Source organism: Vulpes vulpes, chromosome 10, assembly GCF_048418805.1.
Source record: "Vulpes vulpes isolate BD-2025 chromosome 10, VulVul3, whole genome shotgun sequence".
Classification (NCBI taxonomy): Eukaryota; Metazoa; Chordata; class Mammalia; order Carnivora; family Canidae; genus Vulpes; species Vulpes vulpes.
This window is the reverse complement of record NC_132789.1, coordinates 57,376,228-57,395,953: the sequence shown is the minus strand read 5'-3', so window position 1 is coordinate 57,395,953 and position 19,726 is coordinate 57,376,228. Positions and strand designations below refer to the sequence as shown.

The window sequence follows — 19,726 nt, the reverse complement described above, 5'->3', positions numbered from 1 at the left end:
AAACACTATCCTTTTTTGGATTCCTTTTTTGGATTAGTAACCCTTCAAAGAGCCCTTCTCCTCATTAAAATCTTTATTTTGTATAAGCTGTAGGTAATAGAGTTCCAGGACAAATCATAGCAAGTTCCGCCTCTCTGTTTACACTGCAGGGATCCTTTGTCAGCTACTGTCCTCAGCTTTGAGCTCTAGGAAAAATCCTTAGATGACACAGAAAGTCCCACTTAATAGCATATACACAAATATATCATAAAGTATTTATTCTTTCATATCTGGTATCTTTCACCCAACATTATGTTTCTGAGACTTTTCTGTGCTGATACATGTAGTTCAATGCAATTGCTAGATACTGCTTTATGAATGATCACATACAATTCCCTATGAGAATTTTTGCTACTATAAACCTACTACAATGAGCAATTTTACACAGGTCTCACCTGTAAAAGTTTCTCTAGGGAAAGCACCTAGTAATAGAACTTCTGGATAAAAAGACTTTGAGTATACTCAACTTTACTATCATTAAATTGCTTTCTAAGGTGGTAGTACCCATTTAAACTCGCACTAGCAATGTTTGAGTTTTCCTTTCACTATACCTAGATTTACCAGACTTAATTTTGAGGAAATCTGATGGATACCAAACTACACTTTGTTTTGATTCCATGAAGCAAAGAAAATGTATCCAGGAGAAATCAACTATATCAATGCCGATGAAAAGTCAAGAAAGATAAAGAGTACATGCTGACCACTGGATTCAGCAATATAGATGCTGCTTTACTTTGACAAGGTGTGGCATATGCCCAGCTGATTAAAGAAAAGATGGGAAGGAAAAGAACTGGGAACAGCAAATATAAGCAACTCTTCTAAGGAGTTGTGCTATAAAGAGGAGCAAAGAAATAGAGAAGTCAGAGGTAAGTGGGACCAAATGAAAATATGGTTTGGTTTGGGAATTTTTTTTTTTTTTTAAGGATGGGAGAAATGATTGCTAGTATATATACTCTGATAAGGCTAAAAACTGATGACATAGATAGGACTATGAGAACTGCTGGAGAGATGCTGTTAAGTCAGCCTGAGAGTATAAAAATTAGTGTAACCAAACACATAATTTTATGCTGAAAATCACAAAACACTAATGACAGAAACTAAAGAAGTTCTAAACAAACGGACAGATATACCACATTCATGGATTGGAACACTTAACATGATAAAGATGTCAATTCTCCCCATATTGATACATAAGTTTAATGCAATTCCTATCAAAATCCTAGCAAAAAAAAAAAAAAAAAAATCCTAGCAAGAGTTTTTGTAGATATAGACAAGGTCATTTTTAAAAGTCATATGGGAAGGCAAATAAAATTGCTAAAATAATTTTGAGAGAAACTAATAAAGAAAGCAGTTACTTAACTTCAAGACCTATCATACAGCGACAGTAATCAAGCTGGTATAGTACTGGTTGAGGGACAGATACATAGATCAATGACAGAGAACCCAGAACCCGGAAACACACACACACACAAATATGTTCAACTGATCTCTGACAACAATGTAAAAGCCAATTCAAGGGAGGAAAGATAAGCTTTTCAGCAAATGGTATTGAAGCAACTGGACATTTAAAGGCCAAAAAAACCCCAAAACACAAAAAAAACTTCAACCTAATTCTCACACTTTATGCAAAAAATAACTGATCCTGAACTTCAGTGTTACCTGTGAAACTATAAACTGTAAAAAAGAAAAAGGAAATATTTGACATCTATGGCTAAGGAAGGGGAATCTGAGACTTGACACAAGAAAATACAGCCCATAAAAGTAAAAACTTAGAAACTGGACCTCAGCAAAATGTAAACTTATGCCATAAGAAAGACCCTACTGAGGCTGATAAGACTGTATACACTGGGAAAAAATATTTGCAAACCAAGACAAAGAACTAGTGTCTAGGACATATTTTAAAAATCAACAATAAAATAAAGAATCAATTGGAAAAAAAAGTGGCAAAAGGCATTGTTATGGGCTGAACTGTGTCCGCCCCAAAATCCATTTGCTGAAGCCAAGATGCCAGTACCTTAGAATGTTACTGTATTTGTAGCTAACCCCCATAAAAGGGGAATTAAGTTTAAATGAGGTCACCAAGGTGGGCCTCCATCCAATCTGACTGGTGTCCTTAAAGGAACAGGATATCTGGACACAGGCACTAGGGGCACTGTTGAGTACAGAGGAAAAAAACCATGCGAGGACACAGCAAAAGTGCAGCCATCTACAAGCTAAAGACCTCAGAAGAAACCAAACCTGCCAATACCTTGGACTTCCACCCTCCAGAACAATGAAAAAATAAATTTTCATTATTTAAGCCACCATGGGTGGTATTTCTATGCCCTAGCAAACTAATACGAAGAGACATTTCACCAAAGAGAATATAAAGATGGCAAACACATGAAAACAAAGCATCATCGGCTATTAGGGAAATGCAAATTAATACCACAATGACTTATCATCATATACCTATTAAAATGGGCTAAAATCAGAAAATGTCAATATTGAATGCTGTGAGGATGCAGAGATCTGATTACTCATACACTGCAGACTGAAATGTAAAATATACAGCCACTGTGGAAAACAGCCTGACAGTTTCTTGAGAACACTAACATACAACTACCATATAACCCAGTAATTGTACTCCTGGGCATTTATCCCAGAGAAATGAAAACTTTTTTTTAAGCTTTATTTATTTATCGATTGATTGATAAAGAGAGAGAGCATGTGCACGGGGAGGAGGGGCAAAGGGAGAGGGAGAAAATCTTAAACAGGCTTCCAAACACTGGGTGGACAGTCCAATGTGGAGCTCAATCTCAGGATTCTGAGATTACAATCTAAGCTGAAATCAAGGGTCAGACACTTAACCAACTGCACCAACCAGGTGCCCCATGAAAATTTATTTTTTACACAAAGACCTATACACAAACAGTTAAAGCAGCTTCATTTATAATAGCCAAAAACTGGAAAAAACCTAGATCTCCTTTGACAGGTAAATGGTTAAACTGTAGTATATCCATATACTTACTACTCAGTAATAAAAGGGAACTAATGACTGACTGCTACAACCAGATGAATCTCCAGAGAATTATGCTGATTGAAAAAAGCCAGTCCCATAAGGTTACATACCACTACGATTCCATTTAAATAATATTCTTAAAATTGTAAAACTATAGAAATGGATAATGGATTTTCTAAAAATTTTATTTGACAGAGAGAGGGCACAAGCAAGTGGAGCAGCACGCAGAGGGAGATGGAGAAACAGGCTCCCAGCTGAGGAGAGAGCCCGACATGGGGGGCAATCCCAGGACCCTAGGATGATAACCGGAGCCAAAGGCAGATGGTTAACTGACTGAGGCACGCAGGTGCCCCAAAATGAATTAACAGATTACCATGGCACACAAGGGCACTATGAAGGATCTTTGTGGTGATGAAATGTTCTGTATCTTCACTGAGTCAATATCAATCTCCTGGTTGTGATACTACACTATAATCTTGCAAGGTGTTACCACTGGGGGAACCTGGGTAAAGGGTACACAAGATCTCTCTGCACTTTTTCTTACAACTGCATGTGAATCTAAACTATCTCAAAAAGTTTAACTTAAAGAAAAATTATCAGCTTAAACATTTTAAATTCACACAATTTATCATAAATAAAATATGCCTTAAAGAATTATGCAATAGAAAATATTTTTAAAAGGCATATACATTTTTCTAAAAACCATCCAGACCAGTGTTGTCCAATAGAACTTTCTGCAATTACAGATATATTCTACATTTCTCTGCTGTCTCAAACAGTCACTAGGCACACATTGCTAATCAACACTTGAAACCTGACTAGTGTGACTGAAAAGCTGAATATTATATTCATTTAAATTAATTTACATTTAAATTGCCACATGTCATTGGTGGTGGTTATCACGTTAAACAAGGCAGGTCTAGACATTACAAAGAATGGGAAAGATAATTATATGCTACAATGGGACTTCATCCAAAGTGTATTCATAAAAAATGCATTGGTTACGTACTTTTACCTTCTACTATATACCTTCTGTACTTCTTAAATTTTTGACAATAATCATGTGTCACTATTTTTAAAAGTCATAAAACCCATACTGGAATTTAAATTTCTGATACCTTGAAAATTCATATACACTATTCAACAATATAGAACAAATCGGATGTTGGGATCATAGTTCAGAAAGTTTAAGTTCTTACTTGTTCTGCTATGCTACAGTTCTAGATTCCAGTTTGTCAGTTTTTCCCCCCAGGTGTGGCCTTTCTTAGGATTTGAGTACATTCAATTATCCACAGGAAAGAAGACATATAAGGAAAAAACAAGTTTAAACAATGGAAACTTATGAAATCAACTCAATTAACTTCTTAAACAGCTGGAATATCTTGGATACTCATAATGGGTGTTCAACCAGAAAGCAAAAATCCATTAGAAAGATCTACAGTTCATTCATGATCGTAGCTGCAGAATTACGAATGCAGAGCAGTGAATACTTAGGATTACAGTGAAGCATGGTAATACAAATGAAAGAGGGACTCTTCAAAAAGGCTTAAACCCCAAGTGTCTAGACTCAAGCCAGTAACATTTGTCTTATCAGCTATTGCCACAGATTTAATACTAAGAGTATTTCTCTCCGACCCCCCACCGAGCCCCTCCACCCTAATCCACACCTAGGGTTGTTTCATTTCCTCTCAAGGGATTTTATGAATGAAAACATATTTTCTTACAGGTTCAGACTAAGCAGGAGAAAGACAAAACAGAATAAATTGAAGAAACATTCTGAAGAAAAGTATTTTTAAGAAAATCTAGGTTTTGGATTTCAAGTCAAATAGCTACTCAAAGAAGTGGACTTAGAGCAACTACCAAAATTGAGTCTTCCTCTAACACCTTTAACAAAAGCTGCTGGTAATTCTGACAGTTTTTCAATTACATAATCAAAAATAATTTGTGTTTTGATCTATTAAACTATATAGCAGAATATATATGAGGATTATGGGTTTGGAGTCAAGAGTTTAGGTTCGAATACACACTCTGCCAACTGCTAATGACGTGAACCTGAATAAAGTACTTCACCCTTTGACTCTGCTTCCTAATCTGCAAACAGCTCAGTAACACCTCCTTTGCAAAACCGTAAAAATGTAAAATGAGTGCAACACTGAAATCACCAAAATGTCCTTCAGTAGGTGAAAGAGTATCTCAACTATGGTACAGCCACACAATGGAACACTATTTAGCATTAAAAAAAGAAATGAGCTGTCCAGTCATGAAAAAATACAGAGAAAGCTTAAATGCGTATTACTAAAGAAGCTAACCTGAAAAGGCTACAGACTGTATGATTCAAATTACGTGACATGACATTATGGTAAAGGCAAAACTATGGAAACAGCATAAAAAAAAAATTCAGTGGTTGCCAGAATTAGGAGGGAGAGAGGGAGGGATGAATATAGGTAGAGCACAGAGGATTTTTTCGGGCAGTGAAACCATTCTGTATATTACTGTAACAATAGATATGTATCATTATATGTTTGTCAAAACCTGACGAATACATACCAAAAGTGAAGCCTAGTGTAACATATGGACTTTGGGTGATAATGAAGTGTCAGGGTACATTCATGACAAATGTGACTCTGATGCAGGGGAGGCTGGTGCTGGTATGGGGGCAGAGAGTATATGGGAAAGCTCTACACTTTCTGCTCAGTTTTGCTGTGAACTCAAAACTGGTCTTAAAAAACAAAGCCTATTAAAAGTTTTTTTTTCTAAAAGCAAATGAGGGCATTTGCAATCACAGCTAACCAGTGCCTGGTAAATAATATCCAATGAAATCTATGACTGTATCACTTTCACACTGTGCTGCACTATAAAAAGGAGTAACTGGATTCAAATTCAATTAGGGCACTACCAGCAAGTTACTTATTCTATGTCTCCATTTCCTCACTTGTAATATAGGTATTAAAAAAAAGTGTGAGAATTAAATGAATGAATATATATGCAAAACTGTTCAGGACAGTGACTAGCTCATAGTTATAATTTGATCAATGTTAGCAATTACCACTGCTATCAAACTGAAGAGAAAACATGAAAAGCATATGGTACAATGCCTCATACATTAAATGTCAAATTAGGTTCCCTCTTCCTCCTGTAGTAAAATTTTTCCCATCTATCAAGTATGTACCAGTATTAGAGAGGTATAAGAATCATCCCTGGGACTTTTTCAAAATATACATAGCACAAATCCACATACTAAATTAGAGGCTTTGAGAGGTGTGGATGGAAATAGGTGTATTCTATCAAAAGTCTCCATAAGATTCTGATACACACACACACACACACACACACTCTCTCTCTCTCTCTCTCTCTCTCTCTCTCTCTCTCTCTCAGTTCACCCAACCCATCTCCCACATGAATCCAGTTCTGATAGTTACTGAACACAAGTGATTAATGAATTCAAGGCACTGAAACATATATTTTAATATAAATTTCCTGGAGTTTCAATGTATTGTCCCAATAAGGGGCCGGCAAGTATAGCCTATAGGTCAAATCTGGCACACCACCTGATTTTATATACGAAGCCTTATTGGAACACAGCACATCCAATCATTTCCATATTGCCTTTGGCTGCTCTCCTATGACCACCAGAGAGTTGAGCAGTTGCTAAAGAGATTATATGGCCCGCAAACTTGAAAATATTTACTACCTGGCCCTTACGGAAAGCTTCCCAATTCCTGGTCTAGATCATTAATACAGAATGCTATTCAGTAAGTCAATTAGAATATTTGGCATTAAGAATGAGTTCAATGTAATTACAACATCTCTTAAAGCATATAAAAAACTAGATTGGAAACAAAGCAAATAAACAGTTCTTTCCATTAAGAATACAGAAGACAAATAATTTTGCCTGCCAGCATTCCTTCTTTAAGCAAACTGTTCTTCCCCAAATCCAACCAAGAGATCTTAGCAAATTACAGGCCCTATTTCATGGTCATGTGGAAATATAACCTAAAACAGGAAAATGCAATGCCACTTTCCAGTGTGGAATAAAGGAAGACATGCAGTCCCTCTCTAATGGTTAGTGAGAGCATCAAAATCCAGGCTTCTGCTGGGGTCAGAAAAGACATGGCAGGCTTCTCCTGAGCTGAGCTAAGGAGGGGATTTGTGGCTCTAAATACTCTTTATGTGGATTTTCAGTTGCCTTTCTGATTTTATCTCTTGTGTGCACATGTTTCATCAATACTACCAATTATCGTTTTAAAAAAAAATGGTTAGTGAAAGTTGAGATATAGGGGGGGACGGGGGAGGGGAGTCAGCATCCATGTCCCCACTACAGAGAAGAAAGCAGCAGCTCCCCATTAGAAGGAAATAGAGCTGACACACAGAGATGAGGATAGACAGAAAACAATCTTGGTGACATTCTCAGCTCAAGTCAGGTATCCTTGAGTTTAAATGCATCCCTGCCATCCTAAATTAGGGTTATGTAATTAGTAACTTCCCTTTTTTGCCCAAGTTTTTTTTTTTTTTAAAGATTTATTTATTAATGAGAGAGAGAGAGAGAGAGAGAGAGAGGAGCATGCTCCATGCAGGGAGCCCAACGTGGGACTCGATCCAGGGTCTCCAGGATCACACCCTGGGCCAAAGGCAATGCTAAACTGCTGAACCACCTGGGCTGCCCCCAAGTAAGTTTTAAAAGGGTTTGCAACTCAAGGATTCTAAAACAACAAGCAACTTCTCTCTTCAGCTCACAGAAGAGTTTTTTTTCTTAATTTTTCATGAAAATAGCGATAGTTTTGCTCATCTTCATTAAATCCTTCATAAATTAACAAATGCTAATAATACAGAAAGTTATTTTTAAAAATTGACAAGGGTAGGGGCACCTGGGTGGCTCAGTTGGTTAAGAGTCTGCCTTTGGCTCAGGTCATGACCTTAGGGTCCTGAGATAAGAGCTGCCTCCCCACCCCCATTGGACTCCTTGTCAAGCTGTGAGTCTGCCCCTCTCCCATCTCATGCATGTACTCCCTAATAAATAAAATCTTTAAAAAAAAAAATTGACAAGGGCATAGTTCAGTAACATCTCAATCAGTAGTTACTATTTTTTACTTGACTTTTCCTAGTATTAAAGAACTGATTTTTCAAAATATAAGCTATTTAACATATCTGCAAAAAAAAAAAAAAAAAAAAAAAGAGAGAGAGAGAGAGACTAAACCCACCATACTCCAGGTACACTTAGCCCCTTCATCTCCATCTCTTCAATAATAATCACTGACAATCAGAAAGACTAGCTCAGGGCATTGTAATATTGTGGTTTATCAAAGAAAGATTCATATTTTATCTACTAACCCTAGAAAATGCAATAATCATATGACAAATTTTCATCAACAATTAAAACAAAAGCAAATAATATTATACCTTTATAACTCATGAAATTAAGTTCTTTGTGATATCTCCTTTACAGAAAACTGAAGTTTCACAATACTTTTAAATTAGCTGCCTATATAGCTCTATTTTAAAGATTTTTTTAATAGAAAAATATTATCCTACCACTGGAAAATTATTACTGAATGAGAATTTTATTTGCATATTTTTTAAATATTGCCTTGAATCAATTTTTCAAACTCCAAAGTTTAAAGTATTTGATATTTTATTTTTAAAATATCTATCTGTAATAGAATCTAATTACAAAATCATGCTACAGTTAGATGATGCTGAGAAAGAGCATTTCACATAATCCTGATATTGAAATGGTATTGGGATTATGTGGTTTTAAGAGGTTCTATTAAAAAGCACACTGTATCAAGATGCCTTTACTAATCCTAACTACACTAACATAACCTTAGGATACCCTCTGGAAGATGGGTTTTGCCATGGGTTTTTAATTTTTAACAAAATTTTAACACACTCACTTTTGTCTATTGTGAGGGATCTGAAGGCCTACAGTTAATCTTTTGTTATTCTGCAATGCCTTATTTTATATTCCCCATTACTTTGTGGCCTATCAAAGCATCAGCATCATAACTTAGATGTTCAATAAATGCTCCTCATATCAAGGCACACATTTTTAAGAAAATGTAATAGTATTTAAAAAGCTTATGACAGACTCCTCTGCCCATCCTCTCCTCAATCCCCAGTTTCATTTATCTTAGCTGCTTAGTTGCCTCCATATCTAATATATGTTTACTACTACTGCTTGAGAGTTACTAACTTCATACCGCAACATTAATACTAACATGTATTGTGTTACTAAGCACCAGACTCAGAATTTTATATATGTATGTTGTCTTAACCTTGACAACAACTTCATGAGACAGGGGTGTTATTGTATTCCCATTTTAGTCTGGAAAAATAGGACACAGTTCAATAACTTGCCTAGGGTCACATACCTAGTAAGTGGCAACATTAAGGATTTAAGCTCAAGCAGCCAAACACCACTACTCATACTTTTAATCTGTATCTTCTTGTATCTATCCACTCCACTATCCATTCTTAATAAATACTTTTGGGATGACTCTCAAACTAAATAAAAACAAGCAAAATAAAACAAAGAAGTCAAAACTGTAAAATGGTATCTCACAACCAAATACAATTTGGGGGGGTATAGGTCAGTAGTTTTCAACTTTGGCTTTGCCACAATCCATGAGGTCAACAATTAGTTGCATTTTCATTTTGTATCTATTGATTCAGTGGTTACAGTATTTTTAAATCTAAATTACAACAACATGACATATAGCTTTCTCCCTAAATAAAAAAAAGGTATCAGATTCTAAAGCCTGCCAGAAAGATACGCTTTAAAGGGAAAGAATATGTCCATAACCTATCAAAAGAAGAAAAACAATTTTCAAAGGAATTTTCTATCTACTTTCTGAAAGCAAATGTTTTAGTTATGTGTACATATGTCTATCTCTATGTAATAGGTCAAAAAAATACCAATGGAAAAAGGCAAAATCATTTTCACTAAAGAAAAACTTCAAAAAAGGAATTTTAGAAAATCGGAAGGCAAGAGAAATGTAGTAATACTTTGGCTTAACATTTTAAACAAAGGGAAAAATGAGATATATATTAATTTTTAAAAAAGATTTTATTCATTTATTCATGAGAGACACAGAGAGAGGCAGGGACATAAGCAGGCTCCATTCAGGAGCCCGAGGCGGAACTCGATCCCGGAACTCCAGGAACAAGTCCTGAGCCAAAGGCAGATGCTTAACCACTGAGCCACCCAGGCATCCCAGATAGATATTAATTTGAAGCAAAAAAATGTTGTCATTTTAAAAAAACAGAGAAACTAAAGAAAAGGCAGTAACAGAAGTTTTGAAATTGAGAAAAAAAGGAAGCAAACAAGAGATGAAAGCCCTAGATAATCTAGGCAATCCAGTTCAAAGCTGAGTCAGGTCTTGCTGAAACACAGAGCCCCTATAATACTCTGGCAAAAGGAGGTATTGTGGCCTCATTCTATGAAAGAGCTAGGACGGCTTACTGAGGATACACCAGCGGATGAAACGTAAGAGCAGTGATACCAAGTCAACGGGATTGTAGACCAACATATGGTCTTTCTCTGTTGAAGTCATTCTTCTAACCATTCTAGGTGACAGAAATCTGACACTGCTTATAGGCTACACTAATCAATTCAGCATTTATTTGGTTTCTGTTAAGTGTTTCACATGTGTATACATTCCCAAATAGATCATTAACTTCTGGAAAGCAGAAAATATCCTACTTATTTTATTTTCATCCATATAACTTAGGACAGTGCTATGCATGTAGAAGATAGATGCTCAAACCTACTGATTCTGAAAAATCACAACATATAATTACAACAGTAGAGTTTAAAGAAATCTTAAGAGATCTAGTCTAGCCTCTTTATGTTCTGTTTTTGTTTTTTTTGTATTGTTTTGTTTTTTTAAGTAGGCTCCACACCCAGTACGGAGCCCAACGCAGTTCTCAGACTCACGACTCTGAGATCACGACCTGAGCTGAGATCAAGAGTCCGACGCTTAATGACCTCAGCCACTCAAGCACCCCTAGCCTCTATCTTAAAAGCAAAGAAACTAAGAGTAGTTAAATGTCCAAGAGCTTAAAGTCACAGAGCTAGGATTAGCACCCTAATCCCAGGATAATCAGTTCAACTTTCTCCAAATAGCCCTAATTTCTTCCATTATAATAAAATGAATAATCACCTATTTCATCAGAAAGCAAAGTAATAGCACCAGTATTCACTACATGCTAGGGCTTTCAGAAGGTCAGTTGTTGGTAGCCCACCTGCTGTGGTCTGGGATGGCTGCTCTACAAACACTGATAAACATTTATAAACATTATTTTTTTACTTAATATTCACAATAAGCACTATAAGAAGTATCAACCCAGTTTTACAAATGTAAATTTACCATAATAGCAGCAAGTGCAGAACCCAGATTTTGTTACCAGTGGCTTTCAACCACATCCTATTCTGCTTCTCGTTGAATTAAACACGAAAATCCCAAAGTGCCAAGAGCCCAGCACAGTACCTGACCCAAACAAAATAAACAAATGTTTAAAAGACTCACTAAATTAATGGATCGTTTGGTTAATTAAAAAGTAAGGTTTTCTCACAGTAAATACCTCTAAAATAAAATAAAAAATTAAAAAAAGGTTTCCCTGTTCAGCTAATTACATAATCCCGAGAAAGGTTTTAATAGTGAGCAGTATGCATACTAAGATTTAAGGAATGGCTAATTTCTTTATCCTACAAATAATTCATCCGTTCAACAAATATTAAGTGAAAAACTATTTTTGTTTTAACTATTTTAACACAGTGTTAAATCTGAAGTAAAATAAAATTTGCTCCTACAATATTCCATTCCATAAATTAAAACCCACACAAGTCTCTAAACCATTTGCCAAAACCCAAACACATGTGTAACATCTCCCTCCTGGTAGAGGAAAAAGAAATAACACTAAGTGAACACCTACAATGTGTCAGTTCTTAATCCTCAACATAAAGTCTCGCCTGATCCCTTATAACCAAGTGAACTAGGCCACATCTGCATTTCTGATTAACAAATTCAGGCTTTAAGAGATTAAGTACTGGACGCCTGGGGGGCTCAGTGATTAAGCATCTGCCTTGAGCCCAGGGTGTGACCCCAGGGTCCTGGGATGGAGCTTCTGGGATGGAGTCCCATACTGGGCTCCCTGCAGGTAGCCTGCTTCTCCCTCTGCCTGTGTCTCTCATGAACAAATAACAAATCTTTAAAAGAGAGAGAGAGAGAGAGAGAGAGAGAGATTAAGTACTTGTCTCAAGTCCTTTGGCTAATTAATTACTACAAATAACAGAACTGGAACCCAAGTCTCCTAAAGGAGTTAAAACTCTTATTTTATTTGCCCACCAAGGCAGAGAACGGGTTTCTTTCTGAGCCCAAAAGCTGCTTTTTTTTAACAACAACAACAACAAAAGAATACATTATCACAATCCTCACAATAGCCTATTAGTTATTATCACTTCATACCATAATTACAAATGATGAAGCTAGAACTCAGAGGAGTCTGCCCAAGAACATACTGCAAGGAAGCAGAACTTTACCAGGTCTGCACCAGGTGTGCATGCAACACTGGAAACCACAGCGCTAAGACTCAAAACATCTAAAGTAGTTAGGCCTTGTGTTTGCCAGATGAAAAAGAATGGCAGATCTCATCTTATATCAACTTCTACTTGCAGTGTGCTGAAGGAGAAGCCGATGTTCTCATAACGTTCTTTTAAGTGGCAACCTGAAGACTGGGCTCTCCATTCCAAGCCTACAGGCCACTTCATTACTACAAGCAACAGCTCTAGGGATCTGTTATCAGTTACAATTACTCCTAAAGTGCCAAACAATGTACCACGCCACACACCAACGGTTCACTGAAAGAACACTATGTCAGAATACATAAAACCAACATCTCAGTATTTAAGACTTTCACCGGAAAAACATGAACAGACCTATTCCTTGACAACATTTTCGAGTCATCATCTGAGAACTTTCTGCCGTGGTGTATTTTTAAGGCCTAAGTGTGAACTAAAAGAAAGGGCTTGTCCTATGGCAGCTCTAAAGATGTTACTACTGGGGATCCCTGGGTGGCAGCTTGGCAGTTTGGCATCTGCCTTTGGCCCAGGGCGTGATCCTGGAGACCTGGGATCGAGTCTCACGTCGGGCTCCCTGCAGGAGCCTACTTCTCTCTCTGCCTGTGTCTCTGCCTCTGTGTGTGTGTCTCTCATGAATAAATAAATAAAATCCTTAACAAAAAATAAATAAAAATGTCACTACCTTGATCGCAAAGACATTTAGGCTTACTGTACAGCTCTGTTTCTCAGAAATCCGGAGGAGCCTTTTCTGGTTGAGAGCGGCTCAAGCATCTTCCTAAAGAACTGTCCCATCTGCTTCTAGTAAATCAAAGTGATGAATAAGACGGTGATCGGGTGTTAATACGCGGCACTCTGAGAGTGTGTGTGTGTGTGTGTGTGTGTGTGTGTGTCCACGCTTCACTGGGCGACGCAGGCTGGAAGCCCCAACCCCGAGGTCAGCAGAACCATCCCGCTCCGGGGGAGCCAGGCAGTCGTGCACGTCTGTCACCGCCACCGCACCCTGGGGGCCGTGGTCCCGCCTTCACCCCGCAGAGACCGCCGGAGCCCGGAGCTCCCTCCGAGCTGCCCCGAGGGCCCCGAGCCCGCAGCGGGGGCCAGGCCAAGCCGTGCACGGCCCCGACCCCGACCCGGGCGGCCGAGCTGCACCGGAGGCCTCGAGCCTGCAGCGGCTGCAGGCCAGCAGGGCCGGGGCCGTGCACCAACCCCCTCCAGCGCACGGACCCGCCCCGACCCCGACCCGGGCGGCCGAGCAGCACCGGAGGCCCCGAGCCTGCAGCGAGAGCCACGCCGGCGGGCCCGGGACCGTGCACCCCCTGCCCCCAGACCCCGACCCGGCGGCCGAGCTGCCCCGGAGGCCCGGAGCCCGCAGCTGCAGCCAGGCCGGCGGGCCCCGGGCCGTGCCCCCCCCCCCCGCCGCCAGACCCCGGGGGCCCGAGCCCGCAGCGGGAGCCCCCCCAGCCCCGCCCGCCGCGAGCGCCCGCCTTCCCCCCGAAAGTTGCGACCTGTGCCCGCAGCCGCGTCCAGCACGGACGCCCGCCCCGGAAGCGCCCCGCGGCCCGCACGGCGCCGAGCAGCGCTGCCCCCCGCGCCCCGGGCCGCCCCGCCGCCGCCGCCGCCGCCCCGTTATCCGCTCGCAGCGGCGGCCGCGCTCGGGCCTGCCCGCCTGCCCGCGCCCCGCAGCCCCCGCACGGCCCCGGGCCCCGCCGCAGCCCTCCGCGCGTCCCGGGGGGACCGGCGCCCGCGGCCCGGGGCTGGGGCGGCGCCGGGCGGCCCCTCACCTCCGGGTGCAGCAGGGGCACGCAGCCCGCCTCGGCGTCGTACTCGTCCGGGCCGTCCGCCATCTTGGTGTTAAATCCCTGCGCCCGCTGCATGCCGGGAGAAAGCGGTTCCCCCCGGCGGGGCTCGGGCGCGGCGAGGGCACGCGCGAGGGCGAGCCGCGGCCCCCGCGCACCCCCCTGCGCCCCCCCGCCTCCCTCGGGGGCGGGGGTCCCTGTGCGCGTGCGCGCGGGGCGGGGCGGGGGGGAGCAGGGGAGGAGGCTGTGCGCGTGCGCGGCGCGGCCCCGAGACCCCGCGGCTGCAGCGGCGCGGCTGGGGGCTGGGAGGCCTGCGGGTCGTCGCCGGTGCGGCCCTGCCTCCCCCGCCGGGACGGCCTCCGCGATGCACCCTCGGGGGCGCCCGGAGCAACGGGTGAGGCCTGGGGCCCCGGAGACGGCCCGGCCGGACCTCGTTGGTCTTCAATTAGCAGTAATTACATCAAAAACGTACACCCTCGAGGCCCACGCCTCCCCCCCCCCCCACCTGCTGCATGTTAATGTAACCCGGGGGCTGAGAACCTACGTCGTTAAAACGGAATTCGCTGAAATTCGAACCGGATAAAAGGACCTAGGGCGTCTTTAAGTGCATATTAGGGCTGTAGGATGGGGAGGGGGGAGTGGCTCCTACAAATGTGCTGAAACAACAGCCCTACAACACATGCCTCTGCTTTTTTTTTTTTTTCTATTATTAAAAATTGTAGCCCTAAGCTGCTCAGAGGAGGATGCAGCAGAGACCGCCAGGACGATGCGTTAGAGATCCCGACAGCAGCCTGCCTCCCGAGCAAGCGCATCAGCCAGGAGCAGCCGCGGGGTAAGGTCGGGAGGGAGGGCCCAGGGGACGCGAGGGTCAGGGGCCTGCCCTCAGGCTGAGGCTTCCGCCAAGGGGAGCTGCAGGGTCTGCAGACGGCGGGGCGCAGCGCTGCATCCGACGCTCCCTGGGAAGCGGGGCCCGGAAAAGCGGGGAGCGACCGGGCATTGGAGGCACTCAAGAGGAGTCGGCTGTTCATTCACGGGGTGATCCTAGAAATGCATGAAAATAGCTAAATAGCTGACATTAGCTCCTGGAAATGCTGCATAGCTACGGTCGAGGCATCATTAATAAGAGGGAGAGGCGGGCACAGCTCTTCACAGCTGCTGCACGGGCCGGTGGGAAGAGCAAGGTCCTCTGCTGACTTTGCAGCTGGCTTACCAGCCTTCGTCCTCCCGGCAGCGCTGTTCTCGGGTCTCCTCTCAGTCTGAGCTCATTTGCATCATTTTGGTCCCACCCCAAACCAAGGATTTGGGTTTGACTCTTTCACCCAGCCTGCAGAACTACACAGAATTAGGGTTCTCTCCCTTTGGAGCTCCAAACTGCTTTTAGATGCATTTTAACATAGAATTTTCTTTAAAAAAAAAAAAAAAGGATTTTATTTATTTATCCATGAGAGACATACAGAGAGGCAGAGGGAAAAGCAGTCTCCATGCAGGGAGCCAGAGGCAGCACTCCATCCCAGGACCCCCCGGGGTCACGCCCTGGGCTGGAGGCTGAGTGAAACAGCTGAGCCACCTGGGCTGCCCTAAAGTAGAATTTTCACTTCAACAATTCAATTTTCATCTTGCTCCTCCTTACCCTTATGTCATACATTTACTGGAAAGAGACAATGGGAGTAAAGAAAAGCAACAGTTGGGAGATGGGGTAAAGAAGATACTGAGTTGTTGGGGGGTGACGGAGACACAAGGCATAAATAGCAGGCAAAAATGTTTTGCAGGTGCCCATGTGTTAGGAACATTGGGGCGTATGAGCTTACAAAAAATGAGGATGTTAGCCTTACCAGGTAGCCTAGGCTCACAGGGGTCCCTAAATGGAAGGCTCAGTGGTCAAATTCAGCCACCAAAATGTTTCATTTGGCCTACATGGTAGTTTTCCAAATATTTTTGAAGTAGATACCAAAATTCAATAAATCAGGAGATTTCACTTTAAAATCTAGATTTCTAGGGTAGTCCAGGTGGCTCAGTGGTTTAGAGCTGCCTTCAGCCCAGGGCGTGATTGTGGAGACCTGGGATCAAGTCCCAGGTCAGGATCCCTGCATGGAGCCTGCTTCTCCCTTTGCCTGTGTCTCTGCCTCTCTCTCTCTCTCTCTCTCTCTGTCTCTCATGAATAAATAAATAAAAGTCTTTTTAAAAAAATAAATATATATATAAAATCTAGACTCCTAGTTTAGCTGGAAAACACAAGAGATCTGGGCTTCCTTGCTTGGTCTCTACTGGGCTCATAGGCCTACATCACTCATCATCATTGCCTGGCTGCCAGAGACACTTTTATTTGTGACTTCCGGGAATTCTACAACATGGACAAAACACTAAAAGTGAGTGAAAAGTTAAAACAACTCAACTGGACTCCATATCTGCCTTGCTCACTGCTGTATGACTGAAAACAATACTTATTAAATTAAGAAAGAAAGAAAGAAAGAAAGAAAGAAAGAAAGAAGGAGTAAGAACAGACATTCTTAGGGAAAATATGTTGAAGTTGAGGTTTGGGTGAGGTTCAATATGGACCCAAATGAACCCTGTAGATATAATAAGTCCATCTTGGTAATTACAAAGTCCTTATCTACATGCAGATTTGAGACGATATACTCAGGGTACTGTGAAGGACAGCCAAGAAAGTAGACATGTCAATGGATAAACTGGCAAAAGAATGGCACAGAATTATGGAGGAATGCAGAATAGTTGCTGAAAGAGAATAAAATAGAGAACATGGACCTTGTCAGAGGAGAATTGTGAAATGGATCTAAAAGCAGAGAGGAATGGGCAATTATTGTATAGAAGTGGCTTCATATGTAACTTCAGAGACTACTGGAGCTAAAGATACTATTAGAGGTCATCCAATTCTAGTCAAACTCCAACATTTCACAGATAGGAAAATGGTAATTGGAGGACTTAAGAAACCTGCTTAAAGTCACCAAACTAGGTCGTAGCAGAACCATGTCTAAAAGCCTCCTAACTCTTCCCCATCTACTGTTCTTGGTTCTGTTGTAATTATCTTAGGTGAATTATTACTTGGTCCATTTAATACTTTATTAAACACTTCTTCTGTGAAATGCTAGATTTAGTGACCACAACAAAGAGATCATTTTTAAGATACCATACAGATTATTTGATTTAGCTAAATGCTGTTCAGTAGTTATAGCCCTTTGGATTCTAATGAGATCCATTGAAAATCCAAGATTTTCCTAGAAGTCATTTCATAAATTTCTGTATCTCATTAGAATTGTGGACTCTAGAACCAAATTAGATGTCACCTACTCAAAACTGGGATAGGGCAAGATATTGCCCTTTTTTTTTCAGGATTTTATTAGTTTATTCATGAGAGACACACAGAGGCAGAGACACAGGCAGAGGGAGAAGCAGGCTCCATTCAGGGAGCCCGACGTGGGACTCGATCCCAGGACTCCAGGATCACGCCCTGGGCCGAAGGTGGACACTAAATCACTGAGCCACCCAGGCTGCCCAAGGTATTGCCATTTTAACACAGAAAAGCAAGCACACATAGTAGTACTCTATAATCTTATTTTAAGTGAAATGAGAACCATATTTTTGCACTCTGTAGGAATCACTGATATAAATAAAATTAAGCTGGAGAATTAAAGGAAATATATGGAATTTGACATGTGTGATAGTCAACTGATAAGCCAACAATTCTCCCAGTATTTACACTTTTGGGTAGTGCCCTCCCACACTGAATATGGCTAATATGCATAACCAATAAGATGTTGCCGAAAAATTGTGTGTGACTTTAGAAGCTGGCTCATAAAAAGCATTGTGGATTCATATTCTCTCTTGAATTACCGACTCTGGAGGATCCAGCTGCTGTGTCATGAAAACACTCATGCAGCCCCCATGGAGAGAGGTCCACAAGGCAAGGAAGTCTAACTTCCTGCCAACAGCCAGCAGCCTCCTGGACATGGCAGGCACATGACTGAGCCACCTCAGTAGCAGACAGTCTAGCCCAGATCAAGCCTTCAGATGATTGCCGCCCCAGCTGACATCTTGACTGCAAGCTCATGGGAGACCCTGGCCCAGAACCACCCCCCTAAACTGCACCTGGATTCCTCAACCACTAAAATTGTGTAAAATATTAAGTGTGTATTTTTCTGAGCTGCTGATTTTGGGATAAGATATTATATTATGGGGTAGCCCGGGTGGCTTAGCGGTTTAACACCTGCCTTCAGTCCAGGGTGTGATCCTGGAGACCTGGGATCGAGTCCCATGTTGGGCTCCCTGCATGGAGCCTGCTTCTCCCTCTGCCTGTGTCTCTGCCTCTCTCTCTCTCTGTCTCTCATGAATTAATCAATAAAATCTTTTTTAAAAAGATATATATTATACGATAGATAATACAGTATGTAAAGCCCAAAACCCCTGAAATCATTTGCAGAGTTCTATGCTTACAAAAATACAGGAAGATCAGGACACCTGGGTGGCTCAACGGTTGAGCATCTATCTGCCTTCTCTCGAGGCATGATCCTGGAGTCCTGGGATCGAGTCCCACATTGGGCTCCCTGTATGGAGCCTGCTTCTCCCTCTGCCTAAGTCTCTGCCTCTCTCTTTCAGTGTCTCTCATGAATAAATAAATAAAATCTTAAAAAAAAAATGCAGAAAGATCAAAACATCCCAACTTGATTAAACATCCAACTTGATTTAAAGTTTTGTTTCTTAAGTTTTACTAACTTAAAAGGAATGTATAACCGAATTTGGGGGTTCTGTTTGTTTGTTTTTGTTAAGTAGGCCCCATGTCCACCATGGAGCCAAACATGGGGCTTGAACTCACAACCCTGAGGTCAAGACCTGAGCTGAGATCAAAAGTCAGACTCTTAACCTAGGAACCCACGCAGGTGACCCTGTCGTTATTTTTGGTGGAGGAGGGGGAAGTGTGGTATGCAAATTCTGCCTTTCTAGGGAATGTTTAAGAGCAGGTGGTCACATCTCTAAAGAGAATGGAATCAGTACTGATAACCTAGGATCAGCCTTTAAGGACCATCAGTGTGAAAGACAATGGAACTTTGTGTTGAAAAATAATGAGGATTTGAAATAACAATGTATATATTGAAGGGGGAACAAGGAGAAAGGATTGCGCAGGTAGCAAGAGGATGGAGTGCTGGATCTGAACTTGTCTAAGAAAGTATCCTGCGGACAGGAAATGGGGAGTTGGAGGGAGGGAGTGTACTCCTAGAAGAAAAGATTCCCCTGTGAAGGCATGTTGAGTGCCCAGGAGCCTCACGGATCAGAGCCCTGGCAACACCTATTCTGTAGATGGAA

General features: G+C 41.8%; 1 protein-coding gene across 1 annotated transcript in view; it reads right to left on the bottom strand.

The window, feature by feature from the left end:
• The window catches only part of ZDHHC17 (zDHHC palmitoyltransferase 17), an 88,179-nt gene extending 73,605 nt beyond the window's left edge, over positions 1-14,574 (bottom strand). The window contains exon 1 of the mRNA XM_025992153.2: positions 14,396-14,574. Within this exon, the coding sequence (XP_025847938.1) occupies positions 14,396-14,488 (93 nt within the window). The 5' untranslated portion in view covers positions 14,489-14,574. The remainder of the gene's footprint in view (positions 1-14,395) is intronic.
• Between the last annotated feature and the right edge of the window lie 5,152 nt (positions 14,575-19,726).